This window comes from Acinonyx jubatus, chromosome A1 (assembly GCF_027475565.1).
Source record: "Acinonyx jubatus isolate Ajub_Pintada_27869175 chromosome A1, VMU_Ajub_asm_v1.0, whole genome shotgun sequence".
NCBI lineage: Eukaryota > Metazoa > Chordata > Mammalia > Carnivora > Felidae > Acinonyx > Acinonyx jubatus.
The window spans coordinates 193,373,458-193,396,015 of NC_069380.1; the positions used below are offsets into that span (position 1 = coordinate 193,373,458).

The window sequence follows — 22,558 nt, forward strand, 5'->3', positions numbered from 1 at the left end:
TAACATTTATTTATTTTTGAGACAGAGAGAGACAGATCATGAATGGGGGAGGGGCAGAGAGAGAGGAAGACACAGAATCGGAAGCAGGCTCCAGGCTCTGAACCATCAGCCCAGAGCCGGACGCGGGGCTCGAACTCACGGACCGTGAGATCGTGACCTGAGCTGAAGTTGGACGCTCAACCAACTGAGCCACCCAGGTGCCCCTTGTTTTGTTTTTTAATAATTTTGATATTCTAGCATAATACTTGTCACATCTTGGCATCTTTGTAAAGGTTTGGTTTATTTTTTAGAGAGCATGTGAGCGGGGGAGTTGGGGGCGGGGGGGGCAAAGAGAGAGGGGGACAGAGGCTCCAAAGCAGGCTCTGTACTGAATGCAGTGAGCCTGATGCAGGGCTCGAACCCACAAACTGTGAGATAATGAGCTGAGACAAAGTCAGACACCCAACTGACTGAGCCTCCCAGGCACCCAGCCAGCCAGGATTCTTAGGCTGTAGAGGAGCCTGAGCCTTTGATGTGGGAGCTCAATTTCAGCCCTCTCCGCAAGACCTCATTTGACCAAAGTGTGACTGACTTCAGTTTTTTTTAGTTGTTATTGTGGATTTACTCTGAAGGATTCTTTAGAGAAATGAAAACCCCTTTGGGTTTTTCATTCATGGGATAATTAGGGGCCATTTCTTACATGTGTCTAGTACTTCATAGCTCACAAAGTGCTTTTATAGCTGTGGGTTTTTTTTCTATTTTCACCAAGACAGGAATTATTTTTCCCATTCTATGTGTTATGAAATGAGACTCAGAGGTGGAAATGGCTTTTTCAAGATCACATAGCTAGAAAGTGCAAAACTATTCACCCATATTTGATAATATTCCGTGTTGGCAGAACAATGGGGAATTGGGAGCCTTGGATACTTACTGTGAGAGTATACATTGGTCTGGTCTCTTCACAAGAGCTCATTGCCAATAACTTTTTTTGAATTTCTTTTTTAAGGTTTATTCATTTCTCAGAGACAGAGACAGAGCGTGAGTGAGGGAGGAGCAGAGAGAGAGGGAGGCACAGAATCTGAAGCAGGCTCCAGGCTCCAAGCTGTCAGCGCAGAGCCCGACGTGGGGCTAGAACTCATGAACTGTGAGATCATGACCTGAGCTGAAGTCAGAGGTTTAATGGACTGAGCCACCCAGGCGCCCCACCAATAATTATTAAATATGGTTACCAGTTAGACAGCAGCTCAACTTTTGGGTCCCTATCTTAGCCTCAGCTTCCCTTAGACAGCAGAGAGACCAAAATGAGAGCTTGCAGGCAGGGAGCCAGGAAAAGTCAACCAGTTGGAAGAAAGGTCAATACAAGGGCACATCATCAAGCTGGGCATTACTGCATGCAACTAGGGCTCGATCTTGCTGGTACCCCCTAACGTCACACTGAGAATGTCTGGGAGAAGGGAGAGGGGGGCATTTATTGATAGGTTCCCACCTAGGTTGGTGAACAATTGTCCCATAAAATGTTAACTCCTTCACACTTCCAGGTTTGCCAAGTGGATTCCCAGAGGGATTTCAAGAAGGTATTCATGTAGTAATCACAGTTAAAAGTAAAAAGGGTTGGGGAGGACCTGGGCCTGGTGACTGGAGTTGGCACTGGAAGACAGATCTTCACAGTAAGGTCTAATTTTCAAAGTCTGACAGGTAGGGCTCTGTGGAACTGGAATCATGGAGAATAGAATCCATCCCCCTGAAGGTGGGGAGAGAGTCCTACCAAGAGATAGGCAGAAACTGAGGGTTGCTGGGGGTGGGGCGGGGCGGGGGGGGGGGGGCAGGGAGACGGGGAGAGGGGAAAAGGGCGACGGGTATTGAGGAAGGCACTTGTTGAGATGAGCACTGGGTACTGTATGTAAGCAATGAATCATGGGAATCTGCCCCAAAACCAAGAGCACACTGTATACACTGTATGTTAGCCAACTGGACAATAAATTATATTTAAAAAATACAATACAATAAGTAAGACGTAAAAAATAATAAAAAAAAGAGGCAGGATGCTTTCTGTTTCTGTCATTGGAGACTTTCCATATTCCATAGCACAGTGGGCAGAGACTATCTGATATCCTGCTAGGCAATGGTCACAAGGCAGCAGAGACAAGGCCCACCATGCTCAGTCTTGGGGCCAAAGATAGAAAATTAAACAAGTGATTATCAAACCACAGTGGTTCTCCAAATTTGTGGGCATGAGATTCAGCTGGAAGCTTAATAAAGATTTAGATTTCTGGGCCCTGCCCCCCAAATTCTAATTTGGGTCTTGATAAGGGCCTGGAATCCTCATTTATAGTGGTAATTCTCAGGTAATTCTAGTGTAGGTGACCCAGGTCCACACTGGAGAAACACTGCCCTGGGGCCTAGACTCTGAGCCCTTTGGGGGCAGTAATTGTCTCCTTTATCTCTGCTTCCCTCCCTAATTCCTGTAACAAAGGGTCAAAATAATTGCCCATTGAACTGAATTGTTTAAAACCATTGCTCCAAAAAGTGTTTCACATGGAGTCAGCTTAGGTCTGTAGCCTCCCTCTACCTGTAGTCTCTGGGACTTGATTTTACCAGAGGAGTTTAGTCCAGCAAAAGTGATTAACATTCAGCAGAGACTAGGTTATAAGCCATAAAGCCAAGGAATTCATTAACAGGAAGAAATACATGTTCTTGTAGGAGCAGAGTCCACCCATGAAACTATTGGTTGGTGAATAAGAGATCAGAGTAAATGGAATTTACTGACTTTTAGGCTTAAATTGTTAAAATGGGACACAACCTCTGAGATAACATATAGGAGAACACTGTATAGATCAAAAAGCACTATACTCCCTATAAGATATTACTAACATCATCATAGTAAAAAATACGGTAGACAGAACACCTAAATGTGTAAAGCAAATACTGACAGATCTGAAAACAGAAATTGATGGTACAACAAGGGGACTTCAATGCTCTACTTACCATAATGAATAGAATATCCAGACAGAAAACAATAAAGGAACAGTTGACTTGAACAACACGATAGGCCAAATGGACCTAACAGATGTTAACTGAACATCCCACCTAACAGCCATAGAAAATGTCTTCTTCTCAAACACACGGGGGTTTTCCTCCAGGACAGATCACATGTTAGGCCACAAAATTAGCCTTCAAAATTAAGATCAGGGGCTCCTGGGTGGCTCAGTCAGTTAAGCGTCCGACTTTGGCTCAGGTCATGATCTCGCAATCCATGAGTTCAAGCCCCACATCGGGCTCTGTGCTGACAGCCTGGAGCCTGCTTCAGATTCTGTGTTTCCGTCTCTCTCTGCCCCTCCCCCACTGGCGCTCTTTCTCTCTCTCTCTCTCTCTCTCTCTCTCTCTCTCTCTCTCTTTTACAAATAAATAAACGTTAAAAAAATTTTTTAAATTAAGAAGATCAAAATCATTCCAAATATCTTCTCTGAACACAATGGAATGAACCTAGAAATTAGTAACGGCAAGAGAATGGGAAAATCAGAAATACGTGGGAAGTAAACAACACACTTGAACAACCACTGGGTCACAGAGGAAATCAAGAGGGGATTTTAAAAATATCTTGAGACAAATGAAAATGAAAATATAGCATACTAAAAGTTATGAGATGCAGAAAAAGCAGTGCCAAAAGTTAAGTTCATAGCAATAAATGCCTATATTAAACAAGAAGAAAGATCTCAAATAAAAAACCTAACTTTACACTTTCAAGGAGCTAAAAGAAGAAGCACAAACTAAGCCCAAAGTTAGCAGAAGAAAAGATAATAAATATCAGAGTAGAACTAAATCAAATAGAGAATGAAATAATAGGAAAAGAGTCAACAAAAGTAAGAGCTATTTTTTTTGACTGCCCTAAATTATTTGGTAAGAATTTTACAAACATTACATGTATTAGTGGTAACAGGGGAGCTGGAGAGTATTGGGTCTTCTCTGAGTCACACAGCCAGAACCACCAATAGTATGGGGGAAATTGTGACCCTTTTCAAGGCCACAGCTCTTGTGGCCTGCAGATGTCAGCCCTCACATCTCCCTGTGCTTGTGGTCTGGTTTGGTGAATCCACTGGGTGTCAGGATTTCTTCCGACAGCTTTATGGAACAGATCAATAAGGATAATCTCAAAGAATTTGTATGTGGAATCTTCGCCAATCCAGTAAGAATTCAAGACTCTCAGAGCCCCACAGTGGCGTCCAGCTCGCTCCTCTGCAACAAACTGAAGGCTTCGGGCAAACTTTAGCTGGTGGACATCATGATGGACAGGATTGCCATAGGTAGCAGCACCCTTAGGAACTGGGCGTTTGCAGCCACCATGTTGCACATGAATCCAATATATAACATAACCTTGCTTGGCCTTGTACCCCAGTCTGTATGCTTTGTCGGGCCAGGTTGGGTGGGGGGCCCTGTGGAGCACAGGGAGCTGGAGATACAGCCAGCAATGCACCCTGAGAAGAAAGCACATTACACTAGACTGCTTCTTCCTCCAGCCCCTGGATGTACTTGTAAGTGCCCATCTTGGCTTACCTTTGAACTCATGGCTGCTGCCAGACAGAAAGGCAGAGCTTTCTTTCTTTCTTTTTTTTTTTTTAAAGATAAATACCACTAACAAACCCTTAGTAGATTAAGACAATAATCTTGAAAAGACTCAAGTAAAGTCATAAATGAAAGCAAACATATTACAATGGGTGCCTGAGAAATAAAAGGTCATATAGAGTTATTATGAACAATTTTATGCCAAAAAACTAGATAACCTAGGTAAATGGATAAATTCCTAGAAATATACAACCTACTAAAATGGAATCAAGAAGAAATAGAAAGCCTGAATAGACCCATAACAAATAAGGAGACTGAATCAGTAATCAAAACTTTCCAATAAGAAAAGCCCAGGACCAGACGGTTTCACTGGTGAATTCTACCAAATGTTCAAAGAAAAATTAATACCAATCCTTTTTAAATTCTTTTTTTTTTTTAATGTTTTAAAATTTATTTTTGAAGGAGAGAGAGAAAGACAGGGCATGAGCAGGGGAGGAGCAGAGAGAGAAGGAGACACAGAATTCGAAGCAGGCTCCAGGCTCTATGCTGTCAGCACAGAGCCCGAAGCAGGGCCCAAACCATGAACTGCGAGATCATGACCTGAGTCAAAGTTGGACCCTCAACCAACTGAACCACCAAGGCACCTCTCCTCTTTAAAATCTTTTAAGAACAGGAGAGGAACCACTCCCAAATTCTTTTCACGAGGCCAGCATCACCCTGATTACAAAAACAGACAAAGACACCACAAGAAAAGAAAACTACAGGCCAATATCCCTGATGAATATAGATATAAAAATCTTCAAACAAACTAAATTCAATAACACATTAAAAGGATCACACACCATGACCAATTGGGATCTATCCCTGGGATGCAAGGATGGTTCCATGTATACAAATCAATGTGATACAACACAATGAAAAAAATGAAAGAAACCACACGATCATAAATAGACACAGAAAAGGTATTTGACAAAGTTCAGATCCATTCATTATTAAAACTCTCAGCAAAATGAGTATAGAAGGAACTTACCTCAACATAATAAAGGCCATATATGAAAAGTCCGCAAATAAGGGAAAAACTTAAAAGCTTTCCTTCTTGGATCTGGTACAAGGCAAGGATGCTCACTTTCATAACTTCTATCCCACATAGTACTTGAAGTCCTAGCTGGAGTAATTAGACAAGAAAAATAAACAAAAGGCATCTAAATTAGAAGGGAAGAAGTAAAATTATCTATGTTTGTAGATAACATCATCATATATGTAGAAAACTCTGAAGACTCAACAAAAAAGCTGTTGGAACTAATAAATTCAGCAAAGTTGATGGATACAAAATCAACATATAAAAATCAATGGTGTTTCTATACACTAATAATGAGCTATCTGACAAGGAAATTAAAAAGACAATCTCACAATTGCAAAAAAATAAATAAAATACTTAAACTTAACCAAAGAGATGAAAGATTTGTACACTGAAAATTACACATTGATGAAAGAAATTAAAGAAAATACTAATAAATGGAAAGATATCCTGTGTTCATGTATTAGAAGAATTAATATTGTTGTAATGTCCATACCATTCAAAGTGATCTACTGATTCAATGCCATTCCTATCAAAATCTCAAATTCATTCTTTACAGAAATAGAAAAAACAACCCTAAAATTCATATGGAACCACAAAAGACTCCTTTTTGAGCAAAGAGAACAAAGGAAGAGGCATCACAGATCTTGATTTAAAATATGTTACAAGCTACAGTAATCAAAACAGGCATAAACACAAACATATAGACCAATGGAACAGAATAGAGACCCCAAAAATGAATTCACACATCAACAGTTAACCAATCTTCGACAAGGGTGCCAAGGACACAATAAATGGTGTTGGGAAAATTGGATATCCACATGCAAAAGAATGAAATCATATAAAAAATCAACTCAAAATAGATAGGAGACCTAAACAGAAAACCTGAAACCATGAAACTATCGGAAGTAAACATAGGGGAAAACCTTCTTGATATTGGTCTGGACAATGATTCCTTGGATATGACCCCAAAAGCACAGACAACAAGAGCAAAAATAGACAAAAGGGATTCCATCAAACTAAAAACCTTCTACATAGCAAAGGAAACAATCAACAGAATGAAAAGGCAACCTACAGAATGGAAGAAAATATTTGCAAATGATATAGTTGATAAGGGGTTAATATGCAAACTACATAGCAAAATAAATAAATACTCCAATTTAAAAATCTGCAAAGAACCTGAATAGATATGTCTATATGTCTATAGATAAGTCAGATATATCTAGAAAACATACAAATGACAACCAGATATATGAAAAGGTGCTTAACATCACTCATTATCAGGGAAATGCAAATCAAAACCACAATGACATATCACCTCAAACTTGTTAGAATGGCTGTTATCAGATACAAGATAACCAGGGTTGTCAGGATGTGGAGAAAAGAGAACTGTCATACATTGTGTGGGAATGTAAACTGGTACAGCCACTATGCAAAGCAGTATGGAGGTTCTTCAAAAATTAACAATAGATCTATCTTATGATCCAGCAATCCCACTTCCGGGCAGATAGTCAAAAGAAATGAAATCAGAATCTTTTTTTTTAATTTTTTTTTCAACGTTTATTTATTTTTGGGACAGAGAGACACAGAGCATGAACGGTGGAGGGGCAGAGAGAGAGGGAGACACAGAATCGGAAACAGGCTCCAGGCTCTGAGCCATCAGCCCAGAGCCCGACGCGGGGCTCGAACTCACGGACCGCGAGATCGTGACCTGGCTGAAGTCGGACGGTTAACCGACTGCGCCACCCAGGCGCCCCGAAATCAGAATCTTAAAGAGATAGCTGCATTCCCATGATCATTTCAGCATTATTCACAATAGCCAAGATATGGAAACAACATAAATGCCAACAGATGAATAAAGAAAATGTGATATATAAATATATGCACAATATAATAACTGTAATATAAATATAATATAAATATAGGTATCCTGCCATTTGTAGCAACACAGATGAACCTGGAGGACATTATGCTATGTGAAATAAGCCAGACCCAGGAAGACAAATATTGCATGATCTCACTTATATATGGATTCTCAAAGTCAAACTCATAGAAGCAGAGAGAATAGTTGTTGCCAATGTCTGGGGAAGGGAGGAAATGAAGAAATGTTGGCCAAGGGGGTACAAAGTTGCAGTTATGCAAGGCGAATTAACTTCTGGACACCTAATGTATAACAATGTGACCATAGCTAATACTGTATATTATATCCTTGAAATTTGCCAAAAGGGTTGATCTTAAGTGTTCTCATCAGAAAAAAAGAAAAGAAAGAAAATGGTAATTCTATGAGGTGATGGATATGTTAATTAGACTGTTTGAGTTCATTATTTCACAATGTATATCAAATCATCAAGGTGTACACCTTAACTATATAACATTTTAAATTGTCAATTATACATCAGTAAAGCTGGAAAAAAAGAAAGAAAATATGCTGGAGGCAGTATGCACAGGAGTGATGCATGCAAGCTCTGGAGTCAGACAGAACAGAGTTCCGCTGCTATTTTTGAAATCTTAGACAAGTGGTTTCAATTTTCTGAGCCTCAGTTTCCCATCATTCCCAATACAAATGATGGCCTGGCTTTTGGAATTTGGGGGAAAATTAAATGAGACAATGTACGTAATCTTTTCATAGCGTCTTGTACTCAATAAGTGTTCAATAGATGTTAGCTAATATTAATATTCAGTTCCATTTCTTCTCAGTCACCAACTCTAATGTCAGACAAATAATACAACAGCGCAACGAGAAAAGCACGCAACTGGTGGCAGGTAACCTGGGTTCCAGTCTCTGCTAGGCCAGTTCTAAGTGGTCATTTTACATAAAATAAGCCTTAGTTTACGTATTAGAAAAAAAATGTAGCCGATACCTAGCAATAATATTCATTCATTGATTTAATTCCTTCACTAGTAATACTTGTAGAACGCCCCCAATGTAGAGTTAGTCCTAATTCTAAGTATTCGAAACCTGGAAATGAATGAGAAATGGTTTCTGTGTGGAGGAGCTCACAGTCTAGGAAATTTCCAACGAGATAATGTCTATGAAGATTTCCTACAGGTCAGTGGCAAGTGTGGTGTGACTCTTAACCTTCCGGTTCCGAAGGCATTCTGTCCCTGAGATCTTCCATCTACCTACTGGAAGTAGGTCTGGAAGGTGAGGGCAGGAGAGGCGGTTGTAAATTAAACAAAAGAGCATCCTTTCCTTCTGGAGAAACAAGGAAAAGGAAAGCACCGGGCCAGGGTAGATTTGACCTGTGATTGCGTACCTAATGACCGAAAGGTCAGACTTCCGTCCGGGCAGCAAACGCCCACTGAAACGCTGGGGGAGAAACGGGGATTACCAGCTGCGCACGCGCACTTCAACTTTCGCCGAGCGCCAGGCCCCCTCTAGATCGGAAACCTTACGCAGTCTCCTACGAAAGACGTAGGAAAAGCGGCATGGAAAACGCAGGCTCTTGGGTCACGTGACGCGGCGAGAGCGTCGTTGGCTCCTCCCCCTCGAAGATGGCGTCCCTGCTGCAATCGGAGCGGGTTCTGTACCTAGTCCAGGGAGAAAAGAAGGTTCGGGCCCCGCTCTCGCAGCTTTATTTCTGCCGCTATTGTAGCGAGCTGCGGTCGCTGGAATGTGTGTCTCACGAGGTAACGCAGTCGTCCCATTAAGTGTGTGTGTGTGTTGGGGGAGGGGAGAAGGGTTCGTCCTAGTCACCGCGACTGGCGGGTAGTTATTTCCTAGCTTGGTGATTGGCTGTATCTTCTGTCGCTCAAATTTGCTTGCGATTTAATTTGCTTGTAATTTGTCATTTGGAAAGAAGGAGCGGCCTTGGGTGGGGCTGAGCTGATCTTTTGGTTCTAGAGCACCCTTTGATTGGATAGACTTGACTTTGGGGACCCTGGCCGTCTCCTGGGAGTGGGTTGGTAATTGGGTGGGTTGGGGAGGAAGGTGTAAAGGTGCTTATTCAGGCTACTTGAGGGGCAAGATACAGTCTTTCCTGATTGATACCGGGTGGAGCCCGCAGGCATTCTCATTCATGCTCCTCCCATCCTGGAAGTTCTGCCCCTACTTTGGCCAGAAACTGGGCCTTCCTCTGTCTGCCCGGGCGGTGTTCTGGCTCATGCCTAGGCCTGCAGCAAGGAAGAGGTTGGGTTGGGGCAAATTGAGTGAAAAGCGCTTAGAATAAGGTCTGTCGTGTAAGAAGCTCAAAGGGTTCTATTCATGGCGCTTCTCCAGAGGGAATGGTGCTGGCCTTCGCAGGCACAAGTGGGGTTGGAAGTGGGATTGCTCAGAACGTAAAAGACCTACCCCATTTTTTAAAATTATCAAATAAAATTCCCAAACTTCTGCACCATTTGGCACATCTTGTTATTCGTTTAGTAAGCTTCGGAAATTAAAAGACGAGTAAGACAGAAATCCTGCTGTTGAGTGATTCATGGTCTGGTTAAGGAAAAGCTACTGGTAACAGTTACTGTTTATTCAGTGCTTTCTGTATGCTGTGTGGTTTACCTAAGGCCAATAGAATGAATACCTTTTTAAAAAACTATTTTGTAGTTAGAGCAACAGGCACAATGTTTGCCCCACATCACACAGCCAAAAATTTGGGGGTGGCAGGGAAGATCAGGATTTGAAACTCTGCAGGCTTTCAAATCAGGATTTGAAACCCGATTCAGAGAACTTCATTGAAGATCCCTGGACTGTTAAAAGTGCATATGAAAACGTGTCCTATACTGTAAGCCATTTTACACATTATTATTAATAATAATTATCTTGTTGGGTGTATTTTTCATAGTATTAAGAATTGTCAGAGAAAGCAGTTAAATAATACGAGAGAAAAATCCATGCCACATTATATACGCAATAGTTCTTGTATTTTTTTTCTCCATGAGTATTTTATCTGTGTATATCTCTTTAGCGGGTCCTTTGTCTTTTAGATGTTTCCTATTCCAGCTTCACCTCCAGAATTTATTGGATTAGAGTCTCGTTTGGTGGTCATTAGAGACATCAGTCTCCATGATTTCTAAGGATCTGTTAGAGAGTCTGTGACCACAACTTTTACAGACAGACTGGTGTGTACCTGGGCGTTTGGGGTTTGGAGAAGGATGAGGCTAGTGAGGGGTGGAGGAACCCAGAAAGTTCTTGGCGAGAACCTGAGATTGGATCTGCATGTGAAGGGACGGGCGTAATTTGAAAAGAGCCACAGGAAGGAACAAATTATAGTTTGCCTTTTATGATGAATAAGTGTAAATATTAGTTAGCAATACTGTATGTTCCTGGAAATTATTTAAGCAGCACCTTTATTTTTTCAAAGGTAGTCCTGTGTATAGCAGATGATGAAAGAAGAAGCCAATTTCTATCATCATATTGATATTCAAATAAATCTGTGTTTACATCTGAAGGTGATTAGGGTTACTAGAATTGTCAAACAGGATCTACCTACATTAAAGAAAATTATTATTCAGACCTTAAAAAATACAATGAATTTAATTTTCTACTGTGTTTTTGAGTTAAACACAATAAGACTATCTTGCTAGCTTAGTAGTTTAATTTGCCATTTAAATATTTCCATAGTTGGCTCTAGCTGATTTTGTAAATGTTAATCTATACTTCTGCAAATGTGTAATACTTCAGTAAGGAGAAAACTTTTAAGTCTTCCTTAACATTTTAAGTGTGGTCAAGTTATTACAGTCCATTAAAGCTAAGCAGGATGGAAGGATATTTGATCACAGCTTCACAAATTGGGTTATTTTATTTCATTAATCTGTTCCTTAGATCATCATAGAGTTCTTCTTTTACAAAGACAACTTTTAACACATCTCATACATGATACCCTGATGAAAGGGAGCAGGAAAGAGCAGAAAGGAAAAATGGAAGGGTTTTAGGAAATCCAGAGGATAAGAAAAAACTTGGTTGAAGAATAAACCCTAAGCTGAAAACAGTCTAGATTCTTTGGCAGATCAGTGGTTTCTCACTTGCCACTGCAGTATATTTTAGAATTCACTATTTGGCGTAGACATATATACAAGCTAGACCGAGTGCCTTTTTCTCTGATTTTTTATTTCTTGTTTCTTTCTAGGTGGACTCCCATTATTGTCCCAGTTGCTTAGAAAATATGCCATCGGCTGAAGCCAAACTAAAAAAGAATAGGTGAGACTGGGATCCATTTTTTTTCTGTTTTCCTCAACTATTTTTTGAATAAAACACATGGAATTAACTCTCATTTGTAACTAGCTGATTTTCATTTTTTAGCATCACCTTTGCTAAAGATGAAATGTCCTTTGATTTTTTAAATTAATTTTCTATTTTAGGACAGTTTTAGACTTAAGAAGTATTGTGAAGATGGTACAGAGAATTCTATTACTTCATACACAGACTCCCCTATTGTTAATGTCTTGCATTATATGGTATATTTCCTTCAAATTAATGAACAGCATTGGTACTTTATTATTAAATAAATGCTATATTTTATTCAGGTTGCCTCGGTTTTTCCCTAATCTCCTTTTTATGTTCCAGGATTCTATTTAGGATACCCACATTATATTTAATAGTGATGTCTCCTTAGCTCCTCTTGCTGTGACACTTTCTTAAACTTTTCTTGGTTTTGATGACCTTAAAGGTTTTGAGGAATACAGGTAAGATATTTTGTAGAATGTGCTTCAAACGGAATTTGATGTTTTTCTCATCAGCGGGGGAAATGTGTTATAGGGAGGAAGACAACAGAGGTAAAGTGCATATTTTGTTACATCACATCAGGGGTACATACCATCAATAGGACTTATTACTGTTGATGTTAACCTTGATCACCTGGCTTGAGCTAGTATTTTTCAGGTTTCTCTGATGTAGAGTTACTCTTTTTCTCCTTTTTTATACTGCACTCTTTGGAAGAAAAGCCACTATTACAGGCAACACTCAAATCGTGGGGAGTTATGCTTCCCCTCTGTGAGGGTTATCTACACCAATTATTTGGAATTCTTTTGCATGGAAGATTTTTCTCTCCTCCCCTATTTATTTATCTAATCATTTACTTAAAGCATGAATATTGATTTCATATACCTTAGGATATAATCCAATACTCCCTTCCTTCCTTCCTTCCTTCCTTCCTTCCTTCCTTCCTTCCTTCCTTCCCTCCCTCCCTCCCTCCCTCCCTCCCTCCCTCCAGCTTTGGCCATTGGAGCTCCTTCTGTAGACTCCTATAACCCTTTTACCACCCCCACCATTGCATGGGCGGGGAGTTTGGGAGGTTGTTCATTTGTTTGAGCATTTTCTGACTTTCTGGTATTGCAAGATAATCCAGGCTCATCCCAGGACTCTGCCTCAGTCCTGAATTAGCCATTTCTCTAATTAGTCTAAAGAGTTTAAAGTTTCTTTCTCTAAAGAGTCCTGGTTCCTTTTATTAGAAAACTGGTATTAAAAACCAAGATGTGGGTAGTAGGTATGTTTGTTGCTACTGGGTGCCATTTGGTTTTTAGCTTAGCATGTATACCTCCATGGATGCGAACCGCTATTACTTATCCTTCCTGAACCCAAGAAATAGCTCCTGATGATCCAGACACTGTTTTTTGTATGCTGTCCACACATTAATTTTTATTTAATCCTCAAAATATCAGTGAGCAGTAAACAGTGGGCAGGTACTATTATTATCCTTATATGAGGATGTTATCCACATGGCAAAATACCGTATAATTAGAGTTATGGAGCAGAGCTTCGGAACAAGTCCAGGAGTGGAAGTGAAATCTTAATAATTTCAGATGGTGAAAATTAAAAGCAGCAAGGCCCAGGGGCCCCTGGAGGGGAAACATTGGCTGAGCACTAGGAAGAGTAGTGCCTAAGGAGAGAACAGAAAGCCCTGAAAATGCACTGCTTCTGAACTACTGCAGTTTGATGGCACTGTTTGGTTGCTGGGTCGGTTCTGGCACAGCACACAAGCAGTTATTTTCCAAACCCAGTTTCACAGCTTATTGTATTGTTGCCTCCCAGGTTTCCATTGTGCAACTGCTCTTCCTCTCTCAAGGCATAAGCTGTGACATTTGTCTTCGTCAGAAATCTTCATGATCTGTACAAGCCTAAAAAGAGTCTGAAACAGTTAACCCCAGACTGTTTAACAGTGATTCCCTCTGTGGAGTAGGATTGGGTTAGGCTCTAATTCTTCAGGAACTTTGGTGCTGATTGCATTTTTTACAAAAAATAATGAACATTATTATTATAAAAATATATTAAATTTTTTTTTATTTATAATGTTTATTATTTGTTTATGAGAAAGAGAGAGAGAGAGCATGAGCCAGGGAAGGGGCAGAGAGTGAGGGAGACATAGAATCTGAAGCAGGCTCCAGGCTCCAAGCTGTCAGCACAGAGCCTGACGTGGGGTTCGAACTCGTGAACCACGAGATCATGACCTGAGCTAAAGTTGGACCCTTATCTGACTGAGCCACCCAGGTGCCCCTATTTTTAAAATTTTCAAACAAGGTTTAAATACTTTTTTTTTATTTCTTATTGTTTGAGGGTCACTCCTTCCTTATAGTTCTCTCTTGAATTCCTAACACCTAGAACAATGTGTGGCACATAGCAGGTGCTTGATAAATATTTGTCAAATGAATGGACAGTTGTGTTTGTTGTGTTATAGGTGTGCCAACTGCTTTGACTGTCCCGGCTGTATGCACACTCTCTCCACTCGGGCAACGAGCATTTCCACACAGCTTCCAGATGACCCAGCCAAGACCACCATGAAGAAAGCCTATTACCTGGCCTGTGGATTTTGTCGCTGGACATCTAGAGATGTAGGCATGGCAGACAAATCTGTGGGTGAGTCAGGTGGACTTCAGCATGAGATTTTGTGAAATTGGCAGTGCTATAATTGCCCACAGATTATTATTTCTGTTACCTGTGGAAGGTAGGAGCTAAATTCCAAGCTAAATCTTTCCTGTTCCCAAATTCTCACATTTGTGGGCTACGATGTTTCATCTAAACTGGGTAAACTATTTAGTTTTCTTAGAGTTGGTAAAACAGTATTGATAAATCTGACACTTTCTTAGAATCAAAATATTAATGCTCTTCATAAAAAAGAAACACTCCTGATGATGAAAGACATCATGAACAGATCTAAAAGATAAAAGTAACAAGACTAAGAAAAATATTTGGATCATATATAACAGACTAAAGGTAAATAAACAAAAATAAAGAACCCTTGTAAATCAAGGAAGAGACCCCAAAGAAACATTGGGCTAAGGATAAGAATAGCAGCTCTCAGAAGTGGAAATAAAAATGATGAATAACCAAAGTGTATGCATGGAAGGACCCACAGTAGGGTTACAATGGTTCTCTATTTTCACAAGTCCCATCCCTCGTGTTTCCTTACCCTTGAAGTATTTTAGGCCTTTCTTTTTATTTCTACTCTTTCTTTGAATATCATGAAATGCCTTGTACTATTAATATTCTGTATATGTGAGTTTTTCAGGTGTTTTTAACACTACTAGGAGTTTCTTGGGAACAAAGACTTTGTTTTGAATGTCTGAATTTTTCATTTAGTTTTCGTTGTTCAGGTGATTGGATTTTTGTTTCCACACGCAACTTGGTGAGGTAAATTTTTTAAGTCAATAAATATGCACAAAGGTATGTTTAACTTTATGAGTAATCAGGGAAATGCAAATGAAAACTTCATTGATTTGACAGACTTTTAAAATCTGTTAATATCAAGGGTTGGCAAGAATATGGGAGAATAGTCATTTCATGTACTACTGCCTTGGAGAGCAGTTTGATAACATTTATTAAATTTATTTCTTTTTATTTTTATTAAAAAAATATTTAAGTGATCTCTATACCCAACATGAGGCTTGAACTCACAACCCCGAGATAAAGAGTCACATGTTCCTCCAACTGAGCCAGCCAGGCACCTCTATTTATATTTATTTTTATTTTAACAAAATAAATGACATTTTATTTACTTATTTAACTCCAGTACAGTTAACATACAGTATTACATTAGTTTCAGGTATATAATATAGTGATTCAACAATTCTATATATTATTCAGTGCTCATCATGATAGTGTATTCTTAAATCTCCTTCACCATTTATTTTAAAGATTTTTTGTTAATGTTTGTTTATTTTTGAGAGAGAGAGACTGAGTGTGAATGGAGAAGAGGAAGGGGCAGAGAGAGAGGGAGACACAGAATCTGAAGCAGGCTCCAGGCTCTGAGCTGTCAGCACAGAGCCTGACTCAGGGCTGGAACCCACAAACCATGAGATCATGACCTGAGCCAAAGTCAGACACTTAACTGAGTGAGCCACCCAGGGGCTTCACCTTCACCATTTATTAAAATTAAATTGCTTTTATTCTTCTCCCCAACAATTCCATATCCAAATATCCCGGAGCATTCAAACACATCCTCAAATGTGCGTATGTAAAATGTTTGTCAGTGAAACAGAAAAACTGTGTTGGTTTGGACCTAAAGACCTAAGGCCCTAATTACCTCTCCATCATTTGAGTATTTCAGAGCAGAGATTGCACTTATTTTCAGTAAAGGAAACTTCCTTTATTTTTACATTTCATCTGTACTCCATGGTTAACACCAGAAAGTAGAAACTGTGTACAGTCAGTTCAAAATCTTGAGTTGCTATTTAGTTTTTATAAAAACAGTAGTATTGCTAACTCCTCATTGTCTTTTTATTTCTGAAATTGAATGAAATTTCAATTCTGAAACTTGATTTAGACTTGTTAAAAATTTGTATTTTGGGATTTTCATTAAAATTTCAGCTTACTAGTCTATGAGGAAGCCCATAACAAACTCATTATGTCAGTTGACCTAACAAAAGTGAAGATGGACTTTAAAAACTTTTTGTGTGTGAGAAAGCACGTGTGTGTGCATGTTGGGGGAGAAGTGGGGCACAGAGGGTGAAGGAGAGAGAATCTTAAGCAGGCTCTAAGCAGGGCTTTGTCTCATGACTGTGAGATCATGGGACCTGAGCCAAAGTCAAGAGTTGGATGCTTAACCGACTGAGGCACCCGGGCACTAAAGACTTACAGATTTTCACACACTTTAGAAGTAAATATGGATGAAGTTTCTTTAGATTCAACTCTGTTCTTAAAAATTTAAGATTTGATTCTGTGGTGTTTGCTCTTTTTGTTTAGAATGCTTGAGCTCTTGGCTATTTTCTGACTTTGTACATGAGGTTGGTAAAATACTCCTCAAAAACAAAAGTTAACAAGTGTATCTTTAGTTCCTTAAGAATGTTCATTGGTGGATAGATATTTCCTGAAATGTGATTTGTGTTAGAAAGATCCTTCCTATAGCATCTTTTTAGATCATTAGTAAATATTTGCGTGGGTTTTTTTTTTTTTTGAGTATTTTTTTTAAGTTCATTTATTTATTTTGAGAGAGAAAGAGTATGAGTCTGGGAGGGGCAGAGAGAGAGACAGAGAGAGAATCAACCCAAGCAGGTTCTGCACTGTCAGCACAGAGCCCAATGTGGGGCTTGATCTCACGAACCATGAGATCATGACCTGAGCCGAAGTCAGATGCTTAACCAACTGAGCCACCTAGGCGCCCCTGTTTGTGTGTGTTTTAATGTCAGTGTGGCAAGTAAGTTGTTTGAATTTGCTTACAAATTTAAGTTAATTATGAAAAACAACCCACAGTGGCATAGTACATATGCCCCAGTGAGTTGAAGTGTATTTTTCTACATTTGTATTTTGTGTCTTGTTATCAAGTTATAGAAACAACGCCCAGAAGTCCAAATAGATTTCTCAGTGTTACTCTGTAGAGAATGTTTTATGCTTTTTAGATTATGAGCCATTAGGGTTGGAAAATTTATATTTCAGAACTTAAAACCTGTGTTTACTTCAGAAATCTATCTTCTCTAGGGTATCTTGACAATGATAATTGAATACTAGGAGCTATTAAAGAGTACAATTTTTTCTTTCATGATGTCATTGGCGTGTGAGAAGCTCTGAAACCACTTTAGAACTATTTGTTTATTTGTAAGTAAGCCATTGTGTCTGTAAAGTGCAGAGAAATGAGATTGTTATGTTTCCCAAATTGCTCTTCAGAATAAATTACCGGTTCTAAAGAAGCAATTAGGTAAAAACATCCAGAGTTTTCAAAATATTACAACTAAAACATTGCTTTCACATAATTGTTTTTCATGTTTGTCTCAAGTAAGGCAGCGTTTAAAATACAAATATTGTACTAAAGGATGTTAATTGTTGCAGTTTCTTGCAAGAAGGTATGGTGTCACCTTCAACAAACGTCCTTTTTGTTTTGGAAAAAGGTTATTTTTAGTTACACAAATAATACACATTCGTGTATTTATCTTCCAGCTGCAGAAATTAAACAGAACCAAAACAGTTTAAGCCCTTGTGTAGGCCTTTCCATACCGCATCCCCCTTCCTCTGCCTCCTAAAGAGAGGCAATCATCCCAGTCCTGAATTTAGAGTTTATCAGTGCCCATGTCTGTCTTTATACTTCTCCATATATGTATGTAGCCACTGCCAAATGTTTTTCAATTGGAAACAAATGGAAAAACACTGCATGCATTCTGCTACAACTTTTCTCTGTCAGCATTATGTTCGTGGTATGTAGTTGATTTATGCATGACTTACCACAGTTTACCCACTCAGTCTCTTCTGATGGACACTTAGGCTGTTTTCATTTTTTGGATTTTGACAACAGTACTGTTAGAAACATTGTACGTATTTCCTGAGTCACAAGAGTAAAGTTTTCTCTACATAACCGAAAGTAAAATTGCTTAAGTTGTGTACATCTTTAGCGCTCCAAAATGGCTTCCCAACTTTGGTCCCACCAGTAACAAGGGTAGACTACCCATTGCTCCAGATTGTTGGCAGGTCTAGTATTGTTGGACTTCTTCCAGATTTTTCCAAACTGATGGTTGTAAAGTGGTATCTCATTATAGTTTGCTTTTCAGCTTTTTTTGGTTAGCTTCATTGAGATACACAGTAACAGTTGACTCTTGAACAGTGCAGAGGTTAGAGATGTTGACCCCCCCCCCCATGCAGTCGAAAATCTGATATAACTTTTGACTCCAGCAAAACAACTACTAATAGCTTACTGTTGACTGGAAGTCTTACTGATAACATAAATAGTTGATTAACACATATTTTGCATGTTATATGTATTGTATACATATATATTCTTATAATAAAATAAGCTAGAGAAAAAATGAGAAAAAAATACATTTACATTACTGTACTGTACTTATTGAAAAAAATCCACTTATAAGTAGACCCATGCAGTTCAAACCCATGTTGTTCAGGGGTCAGCTATATTCATTATGGTTTTACTTTTAACTTTCTGGAATAATCTTTTCCATTATGATTTGTGCGGTGTATTTCTTATGTAAGAAATTCTTCTCTAAATCAAGGTCATAGAACATACAAATTGCACAGTGTTATAGGTAAGAGCAGGGTCTTAAGAATCAGACTACTTGAGTTTGAATCCTAGCTTCACCACTTACTATCTATGTGACTTTGAGCCTCAGTTTCCTCATTTGTAAAATGAGACTGATAATAAGAATGCCCATCTCAGAGGGCTATTATGAGTATAAAAGGGTATGTAATACATTTCAAATACCTGGCACAGAAACTAAGCATGTGTTAGTTGTGGTGGGAGCGGTTATCTTTATCACTGTCATTATTTTTAGTGAAAATTTTGTTCTGAGTGTCCTGGTTTATATAATTTATAGGACTGTTAGAAGTTCTGTGATTTTATGTGTTTAAGTTGCATTATTTGGCCTGCAGATGATCCGGTTTTTATGAAAATGTAAATATTAAATTATGAAAATTTGTTTAACGTTCCTTTGTCTTGCAGCTAGTGGTGGTTGGCAGGAACCCGAAAATCCTCACACGCAACGGGTGAGTGAAGTGTCGTCAGAGAGAGGATGAACTAAAAAGATGGAGGGAAAGCTGAAGATCTTCCATGTTACGGACTATGGATGTGGCATATGCTTAGAAATCTGTGATGTGTTTTTTGGTGTCTGTTACACATAGAAAGTGCTTCTCATAAGACATTAAGTCACAATGGCTGTGTTTTCCAGTGTGACTTAAGTTCATAGAAAAACCTAGCTGTAGCTTTAGTTCTGTGGTCAGGTTGTGAATCAGAATAAGGACATAGTATGCGTTTGTTTCTGTTTGTCATGTATCCGCCAACTAAGTTAAGGTTCTGTTTGTTCTCAAATGCTCTTGGAAATACCATGGACATACAGATGTCTGAACTCCTAGAAACACCACACATATAAGATGCCCTTGGATGAAGCAGTGGTTGCTGATAGAAGCACGACTCGAGCATTCTTTAACAGTTTAAAGTGAATTGATCTGTTTGGGAGGTACCTGAGCTGATTTCGTTGCCGTGGAAACTCAAACATGAGAAAGAAGATGACGTGCTAGTGAAATGAAGGACTTACGGTCAGGCTGTACGTTAAACAGTGACTTCTAATCACTCACCTGTGATATCAGCAAAAGTTAAAAATACCATGGATGAGAGTGTGAGGAATTGGACCTTTCACATACCCTATTGTTAGTGTAAATTAGTACAGATTTCTTGAGCTCTCAACAGCATCTACTTTATGAACTGTGACCTACGGAAATACTTGCATTTATGCACAAATATATGTATATTCGTTGACCAGACATTTATTGAGCACTTACCATGTTCCAGGGGCCATGCTGAACAGTAGGGATACATGGTCCCTTTCTTTATAGAGCTGAAGTCCAATGGGGAAATAAAACTTGATCAAATTATCCCCAGATAGAGGAGAAAGGGTGATATGTGATGTGAAGGAGAAAGAAATTGTGCCATGTGAACACTTAAAGAAATTGTTTTCATCTTTATTTATCTTCGAGAGTGGGGGACAGGGGCAGAGGGAAAAAGAGAAAGAGAATCTAAAACAGGCTCCATGCTTAGTGCAGAGCCTGATGCAGGGCTTGATCCCACGACCCTGGGATCATGACCTGAGCTGAAACCAAGAGTCAGATGCTCAACTGACTGAGCCACCTGGGCCCCTTGTGAACCTTTATTAGGGAGATTTCAGCTAGTTGAGTCCATGTCTGAGAACTGTGCTGAGCTCTGAGGACAAACAGGCACAGAAGGGAAAGAATTCAAGGCAGAGAAACAGCATATACAGGGAGCTTATAAGTGGAAGAAGCAAAACAAGTTGTAGACAAGAAGGGGAGTGTGACCAGAGCACAGCACAGTATCAGACAAAGGGACAGAAGAATGTGGGGTTGGACCATGTGGGACCACATGGACCAAGTCAGGGAGATTGAGAAGCTTTGAACTGTTTTTAAACTAAGTGCTGACAAGATCACGTTAGTGCTTCTAAGAAGTAATTGCTGCTGAACTGAAAGTGAATATCAGGAAGCCATTAAAGTCACATCATAGGAAGTGCTTAAATACCTTAACAGATATCTGTGTTACACGATAAGATGCAGCCTTGAAAACAATGAAATCTGTTGACTGGATGAAAAGTTCCTAACACTTCTAGTCAAATAAAAAGTTATAATTTATTTCTCCTATATTAAAAGTGTTTTCAGACCTATGAAAGCTACATATGTATACATGGTGTTTTTGTTTTAATGTATGCAGATTGTAATATTATCGTACCCATGTCTGTGTGTAAGAATGCTATCTAAGCTGATAATTGTGGATGCCTCTGGTGAGGGGAAGGGTGGACTTGGGCACAAGAGAAAAGGGAAGTATCGCTTTTTATTCTTTATGTGAAATATTGTTTGAACTTTTCACAACATATATTGCTCTTAGGATTAAAATATGTTTTAAAAATGAAAAGGTATGAGTGGTGGAGAAGACAGTACAAGCTGTCACAGTCTTAGATGTCCTGTGGCCATGCAGAGAAAATGGGAGCAATTGTGAGGGGAAATAAGTAAAGAAGTAAAAGAATAATAAAAAGAGGGCTTGAAATTTCCAAGCCTTTTCATTGCCCGTTTCTTCCTATTGCCACAGTTTCCATTTTAATTCTGCAAATAATTGAGAGAAATGTGATAAAGAGAAATTCTCTTTGAAGGGCAAACTTGACTACTGTAGTAATTTGTCTCCTTCATTTGTTATGTGTCCGGTCAGTGGTGTTGATTAATTTTGCATATTTCCTGTTAGCTTTTTATGAAACAAATACTGCATCTTTGATTTCTTACAGATGAACAAACTGATTGAGTATTACCAGCAGCTTGCTCAGAAAGAGAAGGTTGAACGAGATCGCAAGAAACTAGCACGGCGTAGAAACTATATGCCTTTGGCTTTTTCGGTGAGGACTTGGTCCAAAAAAGGAGTGCGCATTTCCTTGATCGAGGCCTGTGTGGCATGAGAACAGTGACCCTTTCGGAAATTGGCCACTGTCCTTAGATTCCTGAATGATGAGTAGCAGAGAATCCTAGTGTCTAACTCTAGCAGTTAACGCTTTTGCCATATCACGAATTCTGTTTGAGTTCTTTCAGTTTTAAGGACATTTGTGTTCCTTTTTGCATCACTGTCCTCTCTCTCCTGATTATTCCCCACAGCTCATGTTTAATTTTGTAGGCATCACAGAACTCTTAAACAGAAAGTCAGAAGAAGGTGGGCAAGTGGTAGATTTTATTCACGTTACCCAGTAGCCCACCTTTGACATCCTGTAGTAATGGTTTTCCAGCTCTCATGATTATTTCTGGCACCTTCCTATGTTTCTCCAGTGTGAAGAACACTGACTTTTACGCAATGCATTTGGGTGGTTAAATAAATAGTAACATATGTACGTGTAATTGTTAGGAATTATTTATGGAAGTCACTGTCGACTAGTTTGTACTACCAATCTAGAAGCAAAAGGTTAGGATTTGGCGCTTTTGTTATTGTCCCCCAAGTTTCATTTGCTGTCACAGAACAATTTATTTTCTCCATGCTTGCTGGGGGCGCAGCAGGTTGACATTGAATACATAACATTTATTGAAGGACAGTGATGTCTCAG

General features: G+C 39.2%; 2 protein-coding genes and 1 pseudogene across 3 annotated transcripts in view; 1 reads left to right on the forward strand and 2 right to left on the reverse strand.

The window, feature by feature from the left end:
* Window positions 1-5,594, reverse strand: part of SMIM3 (small integral membrane protein 3) — a 49,201-nt gene extending 43,607 nt beyond the window's left edge. Inside the window, exon 1 of the mRNA XM_053200177.1 lies at window positions 5,570-5,594. The gene's annotated coding sequence lies outside the window, so the exon portion shown is untranslated. The remainder of the gene's footprint in view (window positions 1-5,569) is intronic.
* LOC106985404 (60S ribosomal protein L15-like) lies at window positions 3,889-4,535 on the reverse strand (annotated as a pseudogene).
* A 3,479-nt stretch (window positions 5,595-9,073) lies between the features above and the next one.
* The window catches only part of DCTN4 (dynactin subunit 4), a 31,569-nt gene continuing 18,084 nt past the window's right edge, over window positions 9,074-22,558 (forward strand). Inside the window, exons 1-5 of one of the 2 annotated variants that reach the window (XM_015083578.3) lie at window positions 9,074-9,247; window positions 11,677-11,747; window positions 14,221-14,399; window positions 19,420-19,463; window positions 21,758-21,865. In XM_015083578.3, the coding sequence (XP_014939064.2) occupies window positions 9,113-9,247; window positions 11,677-11,747; window positions 14,221-14,399; window positions 19,420-19,463; window positions 21,758-21,865 (537 nt within the window). In that variant the 5' untranslated portion in view covers window positions 9,074-9,112. The remainder of the gene's footprint in view (window positions 9,248-11,676; window positions 11,748-14,220; window positions 14,400-19,419; window positions 19,464-21,757; window positions 21,866-22,558) is intronic. The other variant, XM_015083579.3, reaches the window with a different exon arrangement.